Source organism: Equus asinus, chromosome 26, assembly GCF_041296235.1.
Source record: "Equus asinus isolate D_3611 breed Donkey chromosome 26, EquAss-T2T_v2, whole genome shotgun sequence".
NCBI classification, from domain to species: Eukaryota; Metazoa; Chordata; class Mammalia; order Perissodactyla; family Equidae; genus Equus; species Equus asinus.
The window spans coordinates 31,568,476-31,589,101 of record NC_091815.1 but is presented as its reverse complement, the minus strand read 5'-3'; the positions used below and the strand labels follow the sequence as shown (position 1 = coordinate 31,589,101).

The following is a 20,626-nucleotide window of genomic DNA, read 5'->3' as shown; positions in this document are numbered from 1 at the left end:
TTGATTCTCTGAGCCTCATTTATTTCCTCTGTAAAAGAGGGCATATTCTAATCCTCAACTGCTAGGCTTACAACAAGGAATACATGACAGTATGCACATAATATGCCTAGCACAATTCCTGGCACAGAGAAAGCCATCGGTAAATACTATTATTATTTACCAAGTCTTCTGCCTATACTGGGTGTGTGTGTGTGTGTGGGGGGACATAGAGATGTGTCAATGAATGACCCAGTCCTTTGGAAGCTGATGGCATGATGGCATAGACAGATAAGCAGAGAGATCATCATGACACAGTGTGGTAAGGGGATGTGTATAAAGCCGTGTGTGGACCCAGAGGCAGAAGCCGGCTACTGAAGTTTGCTAGTGGGATCAGGTCCCACCCGACTCGGACATCAGCTTAGACCCAAAAGGAAACTACAATTGTTTATAGCAGGGAAAATTGGAAACAACCAAGGGGCTGGGATCACTTTCGGGACGTCCTTACTGTGCATCATTATGAGCCGTCAAACTTGACCCTGTGGAACGGGGGACTGGAACTGGCCGGCTGGGGGAAGGGATGGGAATTACTTTTCATTAGACCCTTTTGTATCTGGTACTATGTTCAAAATAAATAAAATAAATAAAAAATTATACAGTCAGTGTCCATGATTTATTGTTATATGAAAAAATTTAGTTTGTCAAACGGCATCTTATTTTATCTGCATAGAAAAAAGATGGGACTATAACAAAATATTAGCAGTAACGGCTCACTGGTGGGATCAATCGTGAGTTTTTCTTCCCCCTCTGAGCTCTTTGAGATTTTGCAAAGGTTGTATATTAAGCACCCTGAGTTTTGTTTTGGTTTTGATTTTTGATCATTGGAATTAAAGTTATTAAGAAAAACTACAGGGGCCGACTCCATGGCCGAGTGGTTAAGTTCGCGCGCTCCGCTGCGCCGGCCCAGGGTTCAGATCTTGGGCGCGGACATGGCACCGCTCGTCAGGCCACATTGAGGCGGTGTCCGACATCCTACAACTAGAAGGACCTGCAACTAAGATATACAACTATGTACAGGGCGGGTTTGGGGAGATAAAGCAGAAAAAAAAAAAAAAAAAAAAAAAAGAAGATTGGCAACAGTTAGCCCAGATGCCAATCTTTAAAAAAAAAAAAGAAAAGAAAAAGAAAAACTACAAGTTCCAGCAGACATCGCGCCTCCAGCTTCTGAAGACCGGCCTTCCCCTGGCGCAATGAGCGCTGGGATTCGTAGTCCAGCGGCAGAAGCAAGGGGGGACGCTCAGTACCGGCACAAATAACAGAGGAGGGAATTACTGTTATTCTGACCAATGGACAGTACGCACTGGGCTTGAGTGGCGCGCACCCAACCAATGGGTGAACCGCTACGCCTGAGTGACGTGTGCTTCAGCCTACGGGCGGCCCGTGGGGCGGGGCGGGGCGCGGCGGCCGTAGTGCGAACCATGGGAGGAGGCTGGTGGTGGGCTCGGGCCGCCCGCCTGGCCCGACTCCGCTTCCGGGGGGCGCTGCTGCCGCCTCCGCGGCCTCGGAGCGGGGGCGCCCGGGGGTCCTTCGCCCCCGGCCACGGCCCCCGTGCAGCGGCCTCGCCGCCCGCCGTATCCGAGCTGGACCGCGCGGACGCCTGGCTCCTCCGGAAGGCGCACGAGACAGGTCTGGGGCCGGGGCTGGGGTCGGCGCGCGTGGGCGAGGGCCCGGGAGAGCCGAGCTGCCCGCGCCGCGGGGGGCGGGGGTGGGGCTTGTGCTGGCGCAGGGCCCGGGCTCAGGGGGAGAAGGGCTTCCGTGTGAGCGCGGGGAGCGCTGGCTGCAGGAGCGCAGTGCGTCCGCAGAGAAGGGCTTGCGGCTGGGACTGGGGGCCGGCTTGGCGGGGCGCTGTGGGGATCGGAGAGGTTGGTCGGGCCGGGACAGGCAGCCTTAGACGGTCGCGTCGCCTGCAGGAGGGAGGCTGCCAAAGAGGGCTCAGGGCCAGGGAGTGGCTTCCAAGGGGGGTCCGCTTTGGAGGGGCCAGTTCGTATTAAAGGGGAGACCACTCTGCATGAGGCGGGAGTGTGGATCCGCACAGAAGAGGGGCAAGTTCCCCATTGGAGGAAGAACAACCAATAGAAGGAAAGCTCGGGGCTGATTGGACGGCGAGGAGATCCAGGCTGCAGGGGGCGGGGGCTCACGTGGGGCGGGTTCTGGATGGGAGAGGACGGGTCTCTAGAGAGAGGATGGGGATGGGGTAGGGGTCGGGGTGGGGGGCTTGTAACCCGCCTAGACCGTTAGCGCCACACCGGGGACTTGAATGGATGTGAATGACATCAAGGAGGGACATACCCAGTAGCAGACGGTGGCGTTTGAGGACACCTGAAGGGGGAGTCTGGAGAGAGGCCTGGGGTAGGGGAACAGTGCTTCCCCGGGTCTGAGGGGAGGTGCGGCGGCGGCCGTGGGGCTGCACGTGTAGGGGGTGCTGAGGATGATGACCTCTTGGGGTCTTAGGTTCTGCAAGTTTGGTCCTAGATTCTCCTCCCCATTCCAGAGAGTCTGGAGTCTTTGCTGTTGCAGAGTTTCGGGAGAGGGCCTCAGAGGTGGAGGCGAGAGAGGGTTTGCGGGCCTAGGGTTATGTGGGGGGCCGCCAGGAAGAGGTGGGGATTTGGGGTGGGATGGGGCGGTGGCAGGAGGAGAAGCCCCCAGTTCACCGTCTGGGGAGGGGGTTGTGGACAGGGTTTGAGCTGATGGTGACTTCTGCCCCCCCATCTCACCCCCTCTCTCCAGCCTTCCTCTCCTGGTTCCGCAATGGCCTCCTGGCCTCGGGCATCGGGGTCATCTCCTTCATGCAGAGTGACATGGGTCGGGAAGCCGCCTATGGTGAGTGCAGACCCCCCACCCTCCCCCACGGGGGAAAGTAGAACCCCCACCCTCACTTATGTCGACCTTCCACCCCCCACCCCCACCCCTACCTCAGGGGCACTGGCCCCACCTGAGTGGGTGGCCCAGGGCATGGCTGTGGGTTTTCACCCCCTCTAATCAGACTTCTCAACAAAGATGAGGGTCCTAGTCCCGGCCCCTCATGGTGGCCCACCCCCAGCCGGGCCCTGCCTCTGCTCCTCCAACCGTGTCTGTGCTCTCAGACCCGCCCCCACCCCTCCTCTGATCCTGGACCCCACCTCCAAGTCTAGACACCCCTGATTCCTTCTCATGACTCCCAACCTCGGTTCTGTCCTACCCCTGACTCCGCTGAGCCCCCTCGGTCCCTGCGATCTGGCTCCCTGACCCTTTCCCCCACCGCCCCCAGCCTGGGCCCCAGGCCCTCCCGTCCTGTCCCTTCCGCCCATTGACATGGCCCCTGTCCTCTCCCCCAGGCTTCTTCCTGCTGGGCGGCCTGTGCGTGGTGTGGGGCGGCGCCTCCTACGTGGTGGGCCTGGCGGCGCTGCGGGGGCCCATGCAGCTGTCGCTGGGCGGCGCAGCGGCGGGCGTGGGGGCCGTGCTGGCGGCCGGCCTGCTCTGGGCTTGTGCTGTTGGCCTCTACATGGGCCAGTTGGAGCTGGACGTGGAGCTGGTGCCCGAGGACGACGGGACGGCCGCTGCTGAGGGTCCGGATGAGGCGGGCCGGCCCCCGCCGGAATGAGCAGCTGCAGGGCCCTGGGGACCGGCCCGGCGCTGGGTGGCCTGGGGCCCAGGACCGGGACATTAAAACCTGACCCTTGCCTCACTCCGGATTCCAAGTGGTGGTTCCTGTTGCCTGGGGAAGGCTGGGTCTGGAGGGGGATGGAGCTAGGGAGGAGGGAGGGGACAGACGGCTGGGAGGTGGCAGGCAGGTGGAGTCACCAAGGAGAGAGGAGCTCCCTCGCCCCCAGAGACCGAGCCACAGACGGGGACCAGATGTTTAATTCTCAGCATCGGCCGCTGGGGCTGAGAGCCCTGTCTCCTGTCCCCTGGAGGCCCCCACCCATCCCCCTGGGGGCCAGCTCTGCAGGTGGCTGTCCAGTCCTCAGTCCCCTTTCCGTTGCACCCTGGTGCCTGGGGGCCCCGGGTAGGGCAGGCCCAGGGAGGGGTAGAAGGCCTCCGGGAAGCCGGGCCCGGGGCCCAGCCTCTGCAGGTGTGGGTACACAAAGCCCAGCTCGGCGGGGCCGTAGCGGATGGTGCCCGGCGTGCACAGGCCGCGGACGACGGGGGGCAGGAAGCCGGCGTGGAGGAGGGCGGCCGGGGGCTCCCCGGGGGACGCCAGGCCCCACGGCCGCACCAGGTCTTCCTTTAGGGCCCCTGCCCGGATGACAGAGGTGAACTCAGGCCGCAGCGGGGCTGGGTGGCTGGCCGGTGCCTCGTCCCCACTGTCCTCCGCATCTTTATTCTCCCCGGGGCCGGGCTCCACTTTGATGCTCTTGCCCCGGGTCTGGGGAGCCTCTTCATCCTTGTCCAGGGGGTCAGCCTGCTTCCTTCCCACTGGAGGCTCCGGCTCTGGAAGAGAAAGATTGCAAAGGGTGCTGTGTGTGCGCATGCCCAGCCCTCAGTCTTCCCATGTGGGGAGTGGAGCTGTGCTCTGCCATCTGGACCTGGGGGTCTCAGCTGGGGTGGTTTTGATGGAAATGTTCCATATCTGTGCGGTCTGACACATTAGCCACTGGCCACAGATGGCGACTGAGCCCTTGAAATGTGGTGAGGACGACTGAGGAACTGAGGTTTTTTTTTTTTTTTTTCTTGGTGAGGAAGATTGGCTCTGAGCTAATATCTATGCCAGTCTTCCTCTATTTTATGTGGGATGCCACCACAGCGTGGCTTTACGAGTGGTGCTAGGTCTGTGCCCAGGATCCAAACCCACAAACCCCCGGCCGCTAAAGCAGAGCACACAGTCTTAACCGCCACACCACAGGGCCAGCCCCAGAACTGAGTTTTTAATTGTAACGTAAATAGCCACATGTGGCTAGTGGCTTCCAGATGGGACAGCGCAGGCCCCAGAGGCCGCTCGGGGCCCCCCGGGGGTTGGGGTGGGAGGTAGGGCTCACCCGTGGGCTCTGGCTCCGGGCTGGGTGTGTCCTCACAGGCCACACTGGCTGGAAGCTGGAAGGCATCTAGAGGTGTCTGGCCACCCTCGGCTTGGCTGGGACAGGACAGATGGCGTTGGGAGTTAGGGGTCCCGGGCCACCCAGCCTCTGGTGAGGGTCGACTCCCTCCTGCCCCCAGTCTTGTGGGTGTAGACCCCTCCCCTGCCAGTGAATGTAGAGCCCCCACCCTGAGGTCTTAGGCCTGCTCCCTGGACCCCCAAACTGCACGCTGGCTTCTAGCCCAGCGTGGCCCTCTCTCCCAAGGCCAGGCCTGTGCAGCCTGTGGCCCCTGGATGTCACCACCTCCGTGTCCCCCTGGGCACCTCCTGCTCATCTGACCTCAGCATCTTCTCCCAGACCTGCTGTCCTCTCAGAGGCTCAGATCCTGGCCCAGCAAAGCTGGAGACCTGGGCGGCTCGCCTCCTCCCCTGTATTGCTGGGCATTCCCAGGACGGGCCCGTCCTCGCTGGTCCCCCAGCCCCTGCCTTGTCCCTTAGATGTCCCTCTTCGTGGCGGCTGGAGGAGGTCTCTCCAAAAAGCAGATCTGACTGTGACTCTTGCAGCCTGAAACCCTCCATGGCTCCCCAGTGCCGCTGCCATCATCCTCAGCGTCGTCTCTCACTGCTCCTGCAGCCTCAAGTGCTCCCTTTACTTCCTCAGACCAGTTGGTGGTTGCTCTGAGCCTTTGCCTAGGCTGTGCCCTCAGCCTGGAATGCCCTTCCCACCTCTAGCTTCTTTCCATCCGTTGCTCTGCTCTGCGGCCCTCCCCTGGTAGGAGCCTGCCATGGCTCCCAAGTGCCCCACATCAAATGCAGCCCCTCAGTGTAGACCTGAGGCCGCTTTGGATCTGCCTCCCCAGGAGAGACTGTCACTCCCTCCACGTTCCTCTCTGCCACCTGCAAGCCAGCGCGTCCTACCTCCAGGCACTTCCTCTCTGTCCCCCTTTCCCCTTCATGTTTCAAACCCCTCTGGGCTTGTCCTCTTCTAGAAGCCCTCGCTGAAGAGCCCCCACCCTGAGGAGGGGAGAGCCGACAGAATCTTCTGGAGGGGGTTCCGAGTCCACTGTGGGGTGGGTGGGGCGCAGTCCTCACCTGAGCACGTAGCTGACCCAGAGCACGTGGCGCTCCCCAGGGCTCTTCCCGCTCACAGCCACGGTGGCCACGGACTGCAGCCACACGAAGCCGCCGGCGCGCTGCAGCCAACGGTAGTAACCGGTCATCACCTGCCCCTTGTCCAGCACTGCGCCCGGCCCAGGGCCAGGGAGACCGGAGGGACGGGGTGGGGGCGAGATGGTCAGAGAAAGAGAGACAGGTGAATAGAGGAGACAGGCGGGGAGAGGGCGGTGGACAGGGGATGGGCAGAGAGGATGGGCAGACACGGGGAGACAGGTGCAGAGAGACGGGGACACAGGCAGAGAGACGGGGAGACAGGTGCAGAGAGACGGGGACACAGGCAGAGAGACGGGGAGACAGGTGCAGAGAGATGGGGAGACAGGTGCAGAGAGACGGGGAGACAGGTGCAGAGAGACGGGGAGACAGGTGCAGAGAGAGATGGGGAGACAGGTGCAGAGAGAGATGGGGAGACAGGTGCAGAGAGAGATGGGGAGACAGGTGCAGAGAGAGATGGGGAGACAGGTGCAGAGAGACGGGGAGACAGGTGCAGAGAGAGATGGGGAGACAGGTGCAGAGAGAGATGGGGAGACAGGTGCAGAGAGACGGGGAGACAGGTGCAGAGAGATGGGGAGACAGGTGCAGAGAGACGGGGAGACAGGTGCAGAGAGATGGGGAGACAGGTGCAGAGAGAGATGGGGAGACAGGTGCAGAGAGACGGGGAGACAGGTGCAGAGAGACGGGGAGACAGGTGCAGAGAGAGATGGGGAGACAGGTGCAGAGAGAGACGGGGAGACAGGTGCAGAGAGAGATGGGGAGACAGGTGCAGAGAGAGATGGGGAGACAGGTGCAGAGAGAGACGGGGAGACAGGTGCAGAGAGAGATGGGGAGACAGGTGCAGAGAGACGGGGAGACAGGTGCAGAGAGACGGGGAGACGGGAACAGACAGGGGAGACCGTGGGGAGAAGAGAGAAAGGCAAAAGGAGGGACAGAGACAGAGGCCGAGTCAGAAAGGCAGAGGTGGGTGGCTCAAGGCCCCTGCGTTTGTGAGGGTGGTCCGGGTCCCGTAAATCCCCCTGATCCCACCCACATCCCGAGCTGCTGCTTGCTCTCCTCGCTGCCCTTCCTGTGCTGAGTTGAGCCTGGGAGTCGGCAGCAGGAGGGGCTGTGGTCAGCCCCGAAGAAGGACTTCCAGGGAGTGGGGCAGTGGGCGTCCTCAGGTCTGGGGTGAGGGGTTCTCACGGTCCAGGTGGCTTTGGCGGATCCTGGCTGCATCCTGTCCGTGGACGAACTGGTAGCAGCTGCGGCCCACCAGCTCCGAGGGCCCCAGGTCCATGTGGTCGCTGACTCTGAGGGCAGGGGGGCGACAGAGAGAGGCGGGGAGGAGGGGTCCGAAACCAGGGGGTCGGGGAGAGAGACAGAGTTGGCTCCAGCAACACCCAGGGTCCAGACCCTTGCCCTGGAGTGCTCTGGGCCTCAGTTTCCCCTCTGTAAAAGGGGCGCGAGAATATTTACAATAAGAGGGTGGCTATGGGCGTTCAAGCACATGGCACTCCTGGGCGTGGGGTGGCCCAGCACCCCGGGGGGGCTCAGAGCGTGGGCACCATCTCACTAGGTAATTTTCCCCACCGCGTGGTGCCGGAGAGAGACGATGAGAGATGGAGACTGGAGAGGCCCAGAGAGCAAGGGGCTCTGCGGAAGGGAGGGCCCGGTCCCTCCTCCATCCCCAAAAGCCCCGCCCCCGCCCCCTCTCCCGGTCACCCCCGGTCCTCCGCTGCTCTGCCGCCTCCCGTGGCTCCCCAGTGCCCCAGCCCACAGACCGGGGCTCCCCCGTCCGCCCGCCTCGGCCCCCAACCCCGGTACCTGCTCTCACAGGCAAGGATGGTGAGCCCCAGGCTGAGACGGAAGACGATCGTGTGTCCGTGGAGGGGCAGCTCAGCCAGTGGCGCCGGGGGCAGCGTGTGCCCGAGGGCCACCAGCCCCAGCGCGCGGGCCCGGAGGCGGCCGGTCACGTGGATGACCTGCGGGCGGGGGGCGTGGCCAGGGGCCGGAGGACCACAGTCTGGCCGGGCCGGGCTCTGGCTGTCCCCCTCAGGTGCTGGGGCCCCGGGACAGAGCTGGCAGGAATGCAGGACTCTCCTGGGCGGGGAGGGGACGTGAGGGTCCGAGGCCGCGGCCACGAGCTCGCACCCACCTTGTACCCCGAGGCCTTGACGTGCAGCCCCCTCTTGGTGAGGGTTGATTTCATGCGGATGAAGAACGAGCGCTCCTGGACCCCGGAGGAGGGGGACCCCTCGGCGGGGCTGGCCTCTGGGGGGAGAGCAAGGGCGGTTGTGGGGTCCCCAAGAGGGAGCACACAGGCCGCCCTGCCCCCCCCGCAGAGCCAGCCAGAAACGGGGTCACGGCCTCAGCTGCTCAGCGACAAAGTCACTCACCTTGTCCACTACCCCCGCTCCCAGCAGCAGCCGGCCGGCCAGCCGCGTCTTTCTAAAGCTCGGGCCTGACCTTGTCCCTCCGCTGCTCTGAACCTGCCATGGCTCCCTAGGACTTCTGGGAGAAAGCCTAGCTACTCAGGGTGGCCCAAAAATTTGGTCTCCTGCAACCTCCAGGTCTCAGGTCAGACGTCCCTCCTTCTTGGAGGAGTCCAAGAAGCCCTCCTTAACGCCAGGCTGGGTCGGCCGCTCCCGCTGGGGTCTCCCATCCCAGCCCTGCCGCTCTGGGTCGCTACGGTCTGGAGACGGGTCAGTCTCCGCCACTGGACTGTGAGCCCTGGGGGCGGGGGGCAGCTGGGCTCTTGTCACGACTGTGTCCCCAGCTGGGCACAGATCAAGGGCTCAGGGTATAGCGACAAATAACACTCACGAATACAGATTAGTCCATAAACGCATCATACCGTCTTAGAAACACGCTCACACGCAGATGACCCTGGGCCTCAAACTGAGGCGCAAACACAGCTGCCCTCCCTGACAGTCCTGCACGCGCCACAAACATCTCCCAGGCTTGCCAGCACTGCTGATAGCCCAGGTGTTTCTGGAATTTTCCAGGGGAAAGGAGGGTTAGACGCACAGACCCTGGAGCCAGACAGACCTGGGCTGGAGTCCAACTCAACCACTTATAGCTGTGTGGCCTGGGGCAATTAACTTAACCTCTCTGTGCTGTGCCTCAGTTTCCTCCTCTGAAAAATGGAGATAGTAATACTTCCTGGTTTGTGGGGCTGGGGTTAGGATTCATGAAATTATGTATTAAAGGCACAGCACATGTAAATGCCCCGTAAGCGTTGTTATTGTTCTTTACCAAAGTCTGGTTCCATCTGTCACGCACAGGCACCCTCCTCTCAGCAGCCAGAGGGGTTTTTCTTTTTCTTTTCTTTTCTTTTTTTTTTTGAGGAAGATTAGCCCTGAGCTAACATCTGCCGCCAATCCTCCTCTTTTTGCTGAGGAAGACTGGCCCTGAGCTAACATCCGTGCCCATCTTCCTCTACTTTCTATGTGGGACGCCTGCCACAGCATGGCTTGATGAGCGGTGCCATGTCCGCCCCCGGGATCCGAACCCGCGAACCCTGGGCAGCCAAAGCGGAATGTGGTACTTAACCGCTGTGCCACCGGGCTGGCCCCCAGAGGGGTCTTTCTAAAGCTCAGATCTTGGGTGGGCAATCTTAGGGAGCTTCGGCAATTGTAGGGAGCCAAATCTTCCTGCCTCAGTTTAGACTTTGACTCATTTTATGAAAATTCGCTTTGCACAACTCTAACGAGAGCAGTCTTTGTCTAAATGAAACAGCTGGATACAGCGGACCCGGTGTCCCCTCAGACCTCATTCTTTGGGGGCCCCTGGAATTACCGATCTCGGGGGTATCCGTAAGCGAGGAAGACGAGGAGGACGAGGAGGAAGAGGAGGGGACGGAAGGCGGGGTGGGGGGCCCGGGGGTGGGGGCCCGCAGCCCCAGTTGCTCCAGCACCTCGGAGTGGTCCCCCGGATGGATGTAGTCAAAGACGCTGCTGCCCGTCAGCTCCACCTGCCGGCCACCGCGGGGAATGCAAGGGGCGGGTGAGGTGCGCGCGCAGTCACTCGCCCGCCGGTTCCGCCTCAGACTTACTCGCCTACGCGCAGGCGCGCTTCATGCCGGGCTTGTGTTTTTCTTAGGGTTTTTTTTTTTTTTCACCTTTTTAATGGAGGATACAAACTTAGGCTCGTCTCATGCCCTCCCGCTTTGAACTCAGTGATTATTAAGTATTTCCTGCCCCTACTCTATTAAGAAGGAGCCGTGCAGGGCTTGGGATGGGGGAGGTCAGAGCCTCCATTCACCCAACTCCTGCTTACTCGCTCCCACCTCCCTAAAGCAAACAAGCGTGCCCTGAAATGAATCACAGGGCGTCTCAGCAGGAATGGCACTCAGGACACAGCAGTGGAATGGTTCTCGAACTCGTTAAAGAGTTAGAACCTTTTAATCAGACAGACTTTTCCATTCAGTTTCACTCCCCAGGTCTCCTGCAGCAGTCCCCTTCTCTCCACGCCTCCCCCAGTCCAGGCCCCCATCTTCTCCCCGCTGCGTTCCTGCCCCAGCATCCTCACTGGTCTTCTGTCTTCAGTCCCTACTCAATATATCTTCACAAGTTACTCATCTGAACACAGCCCTCCTTCCAGATGCCTCGCATGTCTTCACTGCCCCTGGGCTTGGGGTCACAGGCTTCCCTCTATCCCTCACCCCTCTGAACTCCTCCCCTCACTAAACCCTTTCCTCCACTCTTCCTCCCTCCCTTCCTCTTGTCCATATGTCCCTTCCTTCAGAGTCTTCCTCCTCCAGGAATCTCTCATGACTCACTGAAAAGCTGCTCACAAAGGCCAAATACCAACACATCAAATTTTCTAAATTTACCATTTGCCAAAATCTTTGTAAAAACGATAAGAACTGATAGCAATTTGCGTTGAATAGATTGGCAAGGCCTAAGATGTCACAGGGAGCCAGGACTCCAGGGATGGGGCTTTTGGTCTCTCCCTGCCCTCCTTTTTTTTTTTTTTTTTTTTTGCTGAGGAAGATTAGCCCTGAGCTAACATCTGCCACCAATCCTCCTCTTTTTGCTGAGGAAGACTGGCCCTGAGCTAACATCCATGCCCATCTTCCTCCACTTATATGTGGGACGCCTGCCACAGCATGGCTTGCCAAGCGGTGCCATATCCGCACCCGGGATCCGAACCGGTGAACCGTGGGCCACCGAGAAGCGGAACGTGCAAACTTAACCGCTGCACCACCGGGCTGGCCCCTCCCTGCCCTCCTTTTGTCATTGGGCCACCAGCTGCAGGAGCTGGGGCAGAAACAAAGATAAAACAAAAGCCAGTCAACCAAAATGCCACAGAAAATCTTCCAAAGCTGGCCAAACCCAAACCCTTCCAATACTAATCGCTGTAAACCTTTAAAATTGTCAGAAGAATCAAAATTTTGGTGAATGTGGTACATTTGGCAACCATTCCCTGCCACACTGGTCTTTCTGCTCATTCGCTTTCTCCAAATTGACCCGTTACTTTAATAACCCTCCTCTGCCTGTGGGGAGGACCCAGATATTCGGTGCCATGTGGGGTTCCAGGGAACACACTTTGGGAGCCACAGATCTAGTCCGTTTTCATGCTGGGATGGCAAGGTCGGGAGAGAGAAAGGGCAAACACGGGCCGGCAGGGGAGTTGGTGGCCGAGCCAGTCCGGGCAGCCTGCTGCGGGCCCCTTACCTGTGAGAGACCCAGATAAATGGAGACGGTCTCCGAGATGTAGAGGAACTTCCCCTCCTGGTTCAAGGCAAACACGAAGCCGTCCAGGGACTAGAGCGGGGAGAGACAGGGAGGGAGGGGAGGGCCTGGCATCCGTCTGTCCAGCCGGCAAGTGGCAAGAGGTTCTGAAACCAGGATCTCCGCCTAGGAGGGATTACTCTGGGGGTGGGGGAAAGGGTCTTTGGTGGTCCTCGGCTGGGTCAGGTAGGAGGGGGAGCCCCAGTATTCGGCTCCTCAGTCCCGGGGCTCCCTGTGGGATGGATGCTGGAGAAAGGGGTGCTGTTCCCGGACGCGGCCACCAGGTGGCAGCAAGGAGCAGCAGGCAGGGAGGGGACCCACCTGCAGGATGTGTCCTCCCAGGTGTTGCTCGAAGATTTCGGAGACCAGCGCGGCGGGACCCCTGCGGCCGGGGGCTGCGGGCAGAGGGAGGGGTGGGGTGAGGCGGCCGGTCGGTCTGGCTGACCCCACCCCCCCCCTTCTGCGCAGGCCCCCAGGGAGCCAGGCTCCAAATCTCCTTTTTCTCACCCGGGTCCTGCAGCCAGCTTGAGACACTGGGGGCCCTGGGCAGGGAGAGGCCAGGGGTGTGGGGAAGGATGGAAGGGGCAGGCTGGGCCGGACAGACAGACCGACAGACTGAGACACACAGAGACACCAGGAGGTGCAGAAAGGGATTCATTCATTCACTCATCATTCATTCATCCTGCAAACTCTCTCCAAGCACCGACCGTGCGCCAGGCCCTGTGCTGAGTGGTGCTGGGGACAGAGGTGGCCGGGACAGCCGGGTTCTGTCCTCACAGGGCACCCAGGCCAGGGGCAGGTAAACAACAAGCACCGAACAAAGAGAGAATTCTCAGCGGTGGCCGGTGCCGCAGAGAAGTGAGTAGGTGGCGTGAGATAAAGAAGGATGGCCGAAGGCTTGTGGAAGGAGGGAGCGGTTGAGCTCAGACCTGGAGGATGAGAAGCAGACAGAGAGGAGACCCAATGGAGAGACAGACAGACAGAGAGGGAGGGAGAGAGACATTGAGAGACCAAGACAGAGACAGACAGATGGACAGAGAGACGCACAGAGAGATATAAAGGACTAGAGAAAGAGAGAAGGACGTCACAACTCGACAACAGAAAGCAAAACAACCCAATTCAAAAATGGGCAAAGGACTTGAATCGACATTTCTCCAAAGAAGACAGACACATGGCCAAGAAGCACCTGAAAAGATGCCCGACGTCACCAGTCATTAGCAAGATGTAAATCCAAACCACGAGAGACCGGTTCACACCCACCAGGAGACCAGGAAAAAGAAATAGAAGAGTGTTGCCGAGGAGGGGGAGAAATGGGAAACCCCACGCGTCAGCGGCGGAAAGGGACAGTGGGGCAGCTGCCCTGGAAAACAGTTTGGCGGCTCCTCAGTAAGTTAAACATAGACTTATCCTATGACTCGGCGATTCCACTCCTAGGTATAGACACAAAGGATTGAAAACAGATGCTCTAACAGGCACGTGAACATGTGTCCACGGCAGCATTATTCCTCTTAGTTGAAAGGTGGAAACAACCCGAATGTCCATCAACTGACAACCGGATAAACAAAATGTGGTCCATCCACACAATGGAATATTATGCAGCCACGAAAAGCAATGAAGCCATGACCCGTGTGATAACATGGATGAACCTTGAAAACGCTGTGCTGAGTGACAAGCCGGACACAAAAGGCCACATGGTGTGTGACACCGTTTATATGAAATGTCCAGAATAGGGAAATCCATGGAGAAAAACACGGATTAGTGGTTGCCAGGGGCTGGGGTAGAGGTAGGGGGTCTGGGGAGTGACTACGAATGGCTCCGAGGTTTTACTGGGGGTGGTGGAAATGTTCTGGAACTAGAGAGAAGCGATGCTTGCACAACATTGTGACTGTATGAGATGCCACTGAAGTGAGCGCTTTAAAATGGTGAATTTCATGCCACATAAATTTTACCTCAGTAATTTTTTTAAAGAGATAGGGGCGGAGACATACATAGACACAGAGAAACCGAGACGGGGTAGAGAGACAGAAAGAGCCAGAGAGACATAACGAGATGGAGAGACAGAGGAAGAGAGACACACAGAGAGAGATACAGAGAAAGACAGATGGGGAAACTGAGGCAGAGAGAGACCCAGCCCCCCCTCAGTTGGGAGCAGAGGGCTCCAGACATTGGAGCTGGAGCTGGGTGGAAGCCCAGGTTGTCCTGGACCCTGTTCCCACCCAGGACCCCCCAAGGGGTCCTGTGCCCAGACCGGGGAGCCAGGGGGAGGTCTCCATGACCTGGAGGGTCCCCAGGTGCCTGGCTCCTGCAGGGCTAAGGGTCCAGGTTTGTTGTGCAGCCCCAGCGCTGTCCCTCCCCAGCTGTGTGCCCTGGGACCAGTCCCTTGGCCTCTCTGTGCCTCAGTTTCCTCCTCTGTCAAGCGGGTTTGCTAAGGGCGCTGACCTCCCTGGCGGGATGAGCGTTCAGGCAGCTTAAGGAACAGAAGAGCGAGGGCCGCCTGGCACCCAGCAGGCGCTGCTGGGATCAGTATTAATAGCGTGATGACTATTGTTATTTCCGGGCCATCAAAACACCGGGCGGGCTGCGAACCCCCGGCCCCGCCCCCTGTGGTCCAGGCCCCGCCTCCTCCTCTCCGGAGCCGCCCGCCCCCCACATCCTCCCGGCTGTGCGCACCCTTTTTCCACCCCCGCCGGAGCTCCAGGAACAATAACCCGCGGTGTGGGGTGGTGGGGGTGGATGGGGACCCTCCCCCGAGATGCAGCGCGAACCAGCCGGGTGACAGTCGGGAACAATGCCGCCCGCTAATTGTCGCAATTTTCCCCTGTCATTTTTGCTAATTCCTTCATTTTCCCTCCCGCAGGATCAGCCCAGGTCAGGCTGAACAGGCTGCAATTAACGGCGCTAATGGGCACGTCGGGTGGGGGCGCAGGGGAGGCTCAGCCCCTGCTGGTCCCCCTCCGCGGGGGCCCGGGCGCGTCCCCACCCCTGACTGATGCCCCTTCTTACTCCAGCCTCCCACCTCCTCTGGCCCCCAAATCCAGCCGGTGGCTCTTCACGGCTCCCCGATCTGCCCCCTCCTCACGTCCAGACCCCAACCCTCGCTCACTCATTCAACAAACACTGGCTGAGTTTCTCATCCAGCCCGACTCCGCTGGAGAAGAGAAGCTGTCCCAGTGTCACCGTCCCTTACACACGGCGGGGGCCGAGGGGCAGAGGGGGGAACCCGAGCCTCTCCCGGGCCTCAGGGGGCTCCTCTTCTCCTCTCCTTCTCCATGGCCCCGAGCGACATGCTGACGGGCATCGTGGGGATGAAGGGCTGGGACGCTGTCACCCTTCGGGAGTCTGAGAGGGGACCAGCCAAGTGATCAGAGTGCCTCGCTCCCGGGGAGCAGGTCTGCGGGCCGCAGGGGGCATTTCGGCCTCCACTTTCCTGAGCCTCATCCGTACAATGGGTCTAGCGACAGAGCAGACCGGGTTCCCCCGTAAGTGGAGGACAGTAGGTCCCTGATTCCTGAGTCCTCACTCTCTGCTTACCGGTGTTCTGTGGGCGACCTCGGAGCGCCTCTACCCTTCCAGATAGCTCCCTGCTGTCCCCCTGGGCCCCGCTCTTTCTCTGCACCCACGTCCATTTTCCTGAGTTCCACGGGCTCTGCCCTCCCTGCATCGCCAGACTCCAGCCACCTCTCACCGCACGGCTGGTCCCCACCCGGGTCTAGCTGCCTCCTCACTGGGCTCCCTGCTTCCACCCGCACCCCCAGCCCCTCCGTTCCCGTTTTTCTTGGGGTGACAGCCAAGGCCTCACCATGGCCGGTGAGGCCCTGCAGGACCAGCCCCGGCGACCACTGCCCGCCTCACTTACTCCTCTGCAGACCCCTGGCCTCGAGCCTGTGTCCTGCTCCCAGCAAGCTGATTCCTGCCTGCCTCAGGGCCTTTGTGCTTGCTGTTCCCTCTGCCTGTACAGCTCTTCCAGCTTTTCTCAGAGCTGGCTCCCTACTTCCTTCCAGTCTTGGCTCCAAGGTCGCTTCCTCAGAGAGCCAGTGCCTGACCTGTGAATTAAGATGTCACCCCCCCACACACACACTCCATTCCAGTCACTCAGCTGGCGAACTGAGTCCTCACTGTGCCCAGGCAGGATTCTAGGCTCAGAGACAAGGTGCTGAGGGAGACACACAATAAACAAGAGAGAGAAGAATTATATAGTGTCTGGTGTCCGATGCCGGTCAGTGCTATGGAAAGATGGTGGGAAAGGAAGACAGGGGGTGTTGGGGGGGGGGGGTCGTTGTCATTTTTCACAGAGTGGTCAGGGAAGGCCTCACTGGAGAGCTGACATTCAGAAGGAAGGGAGTTCCTGGCAGAGGCACAGCACGTGCAAAGGCCCTGGGGTAGAGAACGCACACGTTTCTCTGGGGAAATGCAAGGTGGCCAGCATGTGTGGGGGGTTGGAAGAGGTGAGAGGTGGAACAGATGACAGCAGGGAGGTGGGGGCAGGGGACCTGCCATGCAGGGTTTGTAGGCCCACCCTCGAGGGCAGGGCTTTGCGCTGTTCCCTGCTCTGTCCCCAGGACAGCGCCTGGCACAGGGAAGGTGTTCAATGGGCGTTTGTTGAATGAATAACCAACGCTGATATGAGACCAAGGCTGTCTCCTCCCCTGACTCAGAGGCCCAGGGCTAGCCTCTCACATCTGTTGTGCTGTTTTACAGATGGCAGACTGAGGCCCCGAGAGAGGCCCAGACCTGCCAGGTAGGACCCATCCCTGGAGACCTATGAACGTGCCAGGTATGATCGTTGAGAAGGTAGACCCTGGAGCCAGGCCGTCTGAGTTGAAAGCTCAGCGGGCCCGTTCCTGGCCTTGTGATCTTGGGCAAACAGCTTCACCTCTCTGGGTCTCAGTTTTCCACTTCAATAAAATGGGAATCCTAACGTTGCCTCCCTCCGAAGAGTTTTGAGCGGATTAAGTGAGTCAGTTTGTCTACAGGGCTCAGCCGTGGCTGCCATGCGTGTTATCGAGGAGGATATGGGGATCCCTCCTCTGCTATCTGACTTCAGGGAGCCACTGTCCTCAGTTTCCCCATCTGAACTATGGAATCAGGCGCTGGGCCTCTTGTTGGGGGCCCTGTAGAGCAGCAGAACCCCACGATTTCCTAATCGGGCAGGGGCGGGCGGGCGTCCACACAGGACCTGCCCCTGAGTCCGGGGCACGGGCAGGGAGTCCATGAAGTCGGTGGCCGTGGCCTCAGCGCTGGGCCTTGAGCCTCTGCCCCCCAGTTACCCATCCAGGCAATGGGGGGGCCTCCCCGGGGCTCTCCCACCCCCTCCCCCGGCTCAGGGACAATAGACAAGCTGTTTGTCCCCCCGCCGGCACACATGTTGTTCGCGGTAATGACAGTAATCAGCGACTAATGCCGCATTCTCTCGGCGCCAGTCAATTCGCCTAATTACCGCCTGGGAAGCCGGATTATTTAAATTTAAATGGTGATTTATTGCGAGCTTAATCAATGCTATTTTCTCTCCCTCTCCCCTCTGGGACCGGGGCAGAGGGAATTGGAGCCCCTCCAACCCCACCCTAAGGACACCCCTTCTTCTGGGGCGGGGGCGGGGAGAGGCCTGGGGTACCTGGTCCCTGTCACCTGCGACCTCAGCTTAACACTATTCACTGTCTTCTAGAAATAAGAATGAAGCAGTAATACATGAACTCGACTGACAATATCACACTTGCATGTATCTATCAATAAGAACGTCTGAATAATAATAAAAGGGGAAGTCTCTATATATATCTGTGTTTTACATATTCTATAGTTTTTACGGATGACAAATTGTATTTCTTTGTTTATTTCGTTGCTGTGTCTTGGGCCCTAGGATGGCGGCCTGTCCGGGGCCGGCACATTCCTCTAGTTCGCTTCCTGCCGGGGCCCCAGGGCTCAGCACGGACGCCGGCACAGAGCAGATGCCCATAAACCGCAGCCCCACGACTCCACAAGGTGACCATCGATCCCCGGGGTCCCGCACATCCATCGCCTGCCCTGCACCAGGCACGTCCAGGGGCTTTACGCCCATCACCCGGGGGAGCCGCTTCTCAGCCCCCGGAGCGGAGCTTTCGTCACCATTCCCATGTCACAAATGAGCCCCAGAGAAGGGAGGCGTCCTGCCCGGGGTCACCACTCGGCCTCTGACCCCGGCTTTCCCGAACGGGGCGCGCAGACTCGAGTCCTTGGGTTCCCTCTGCGCCCCTCCGGGCTGAGTGCGCGGGAGGCCTCAGCCGGTCCCCTCCGGCCCGCCCAGGGCGCCGCGGGGCTCCTTTGGGATAATAATAATTCATCTCCTCTGATAAAAATAAGAGTATTTCCTAGTGGCGGGATCTCGGCCGTGGCCAGGCCCTCGCTCAGGCCAGAATTCCTGGAATCTTCCCTACCCGTTTTGCAGATGGATAAACTGAGGCTTGGAGACCAGAAGCGACCCGATAGGGACCCGCGAAAGGTCTGACTCGCTCGAAACCCGGTGGTCCCCCTGGATCAAGGAGCTGAGCGAGGGATGGCGCGGGGACCCCCCCCACCGGCCTCCCCCGCGCGCGCACGCGCACTCACCCAGGCCGGCCGGCGGCCCCGCGGCCCGCAGCCCCCAGGGCGGCGCCCCGAGCGCAGCGAAGCGGCGCAGGCGGAGGTAGGTGACGCTGAGGCGCACGATGGACGCCTTGTCCAGTTGGCTCGAGATGGCCCCGGGCAGCGGGAGCAGCTTGGCCAGCTCGAAGAACTCCAGGTTCTCCTTCCCGCGCCGCGAGCGCGCCGCGTTCCGGGACTTCTCCTTGCGCTGCGCCTGCAGGCTGGGCGGGCGGCGCGGAGGGGGCGTCAGCCGGGCCCGGGATGGGGGGTCCGGGTCCTGGGGGCGAGCCCCGCCTCCTGGGGCCTCGGGGACGGGACGGGACGTTGGCAGTGGATTCAATACTCTGGAGGTGGGGGCAGAAGCTGAGTGGGGACTCTACACCGGGCCGTGGGGACAGAACCTTGGGTGTCAATTCTGGGGGACAGGAGGCAGAGGGGGAGATTGAGTGTTGGGTGTGAATTCCCAGGAAGGGGGGGTTACAGGACATCGGGTGAGAACTCAGGGTAAGAAATTCCAGCCCCTGGGGACGGGGACAGAAAGGGGTGTAGTCTCCGGAGGGGCGGGGCAGAAAGTGAGTGGGAATTCTCCCAGGACACCTCCTGGGGGGCGAGGCCAAGATCGAGGGGCGGGGCCATGACCCAGGGGCGGGGCTTTGCTCACCAGGGTCCCGGGGGTGCCTTGACCATGAGCCCTGGCAGAAAGTCCCAGGCGATGCTGCCGCCACGACCTCCCCCGCATTTGACCTCGCCGCCGCCGCCCCTGCCGCCGTAGGGCGCCGCCATCGCCGCGGGGACCGCTCAGACGGGCCCGGAGCAGCCTGCGGGCCTCGAGATCCGCGTCTCCTGCAGCGGGAAGGAGCCAGACGCGCTCATGGCCCGAGGGGCCCTCCGGGAGACCTGTGGGGAAACTGAGGCCCGTGCGCAGCTCAGGGTAGCAGCAAGGAGCTGGGGGTGGGGGGGGGGGGCTGGAGAGTGCCTCAGTTTCCCCTCCCTGCAGGCCCGGGTCCAGAGCCTGCAGCTCACTCCAGCTGGGCCTCGGGCGCAGCGCGGGGCGAGGACGTGCCCCGCCGCCGCCTCCCCCGCGCCGCCCGCCAGCGCGCCCGCCTCACGCCCGCGCCGGGCCGGCTCCCGCATACCAATAGGCGCACGCGGCGCGCATACGGATCCGGGCGGCCCGCGCGCTGCGTGCCAAGCATGCCCAAGCCGGGCGGGGGGCGGGCGCCTCGCCGGGCCCGGGCGCGCCCCGCGCCAGCCCGCAGAGCCCTCTGCCCCGGGGGTCCGCCCCGCAAGCCCATCCTGAGAGCCCGGTGCCCCGCATCTGCGGTGCGCCTATTTTCCAGGCTGGGCGAGGGAGGAGGTCGGAGGGCAGAGGGCAGGGACCCCACCCCAGGCTCTGCCCAAGGGCCACCCCCAGCTCCTCGGGGGTGGCGCCACGTGTCCCGGCCGCCAAATCTCCGCAACCACAACTTCCACCATGAAGACCCGGGCGTGGGAGCCACAGCCCCGACGCAGCGGCCACAGCCTCCGCCCGAGGACGCCCCCAGATGGACCCGACACTCCGGACCCAGGTGTCCTGGTGTCCAGATGCCCCAGAACCAGGAACGTGCTCAGTTAGGCTTCATTTCTCCAGGCCTGGGCATTCAGGACGCCCTCTCCCCCACCCACCGCCCCCAGGATCCAGGCTGCCCCCAAGCCTCCCCAACCAGGTGTTCAGATGCCCTAGACCTTGGCGTCCAAGTGCCCTGCCCTCTATTTCTCCAGGATCCCCCAAACCTCCGAGTACCCCATCGTCCGGCCTCAGGATGCAGGCGTTCTGATATCCTGGCCCCCAGGACGCTGGAGTTCCAGCCCCTGCTGCTGTAGGACCCAGGAGTTCCCCGTCCCCTCCTGCCAGCCTCCAGGCAGCGCCCCCCACCGCGGGACCCTCAGCCTCGTTACCTGGTCGCGGGGCGGGCTCCGGGCGCGGCGTGGGGCCGGCCAGGCGGCGCAGAGGGGCGACCCCATAGACCCCGGGGCCGGCGGTGCTCGGCGGGGCGCGCGGGCCGTGGCGCTCCGGTCCCCGCGCGCACGGCGGCCTCGCGGACTTGGAGACGCGCGGACAGCGCGGGCAGGGGCGTGG

At 61.1% G+C, this 20,626-nt stretch overlaps 2 protein-coding genes across 4 annotated transcripts; one reads left to right on the top strand and one right to left on the bottom strand.

Annotated features, from left to right (window-relative positions):
• The first annotated feature begins 1,417 nt into the window (after positions 1-1,417).
• TMEM160 (transmembrane protein 160) lies at positions 1,418-3,700 on the top strand. Its single transcript, XM_044759937.2, has 3 exons — positions 1,418-1,662; positions 2,764-2,856; positions 3,351-3,700. The coding sequence occupies exons 1-3, from the start codon at positions 1,455-1,457 to the stop codon at positions 3,614-3,616; spliced, it is 567 nt and encodes a 188-aa protein (XP_044615872.2). The 5' UTR covers positions 1,418-1,454; the 3' UTR covers positions 3,617-3,700.
• A 141-nt stretch (positions 3,701-3,841) lies between these two features.
• Positions 3,842-20,626, bottom strand: NPAS1 (neuronal PAS domain protein 1). 3 transcript variants are annotated; one of them, XM_070498587.1, is made up of 12 exons: positions 20,446-20,626; positions 19,169-19,415; positions 18,493-18,728; positions 12,235-12,308; positions 11,857-11,946; positions 9,977-10,151; positions 8,334-8,449; positions 8,003-8,160; positions 7,382-7,488; positions 6,122-6,222; positions 4,992-5,086; positions 3,842-4,446 (listed from the first exon to the last, which is right to left on the bottom strand). In XM_070498587.1, the coding sequence occupies exons 2-11, from the start codon at positions 19,288-19,290 to the stop codon at positions 5,024-5,026; spliced, it is 1,242 nt and encodes a 413-aa protein (XP_070354688.1). In that variant the 5' UTR covers positions 19,291-19,415; positions 20,446-20,626; the 3' UTR covers positions 3,842-4,446; positions 4,992-5,023. The 3 variants fall into 3 exon arrangements, with proteins under 3 accessions (XP_070354688.1, XP_044615871.2, XP_070354687.1); XM_044759936.2 differs by having other exon boundaries at positions 6,122-6,269; positions 20,446-20,624; XM_070498586.1 differs by having other exon boundaries at positions 6,122-6,269; positions 19,169-19,350; positions 20,446-20,624.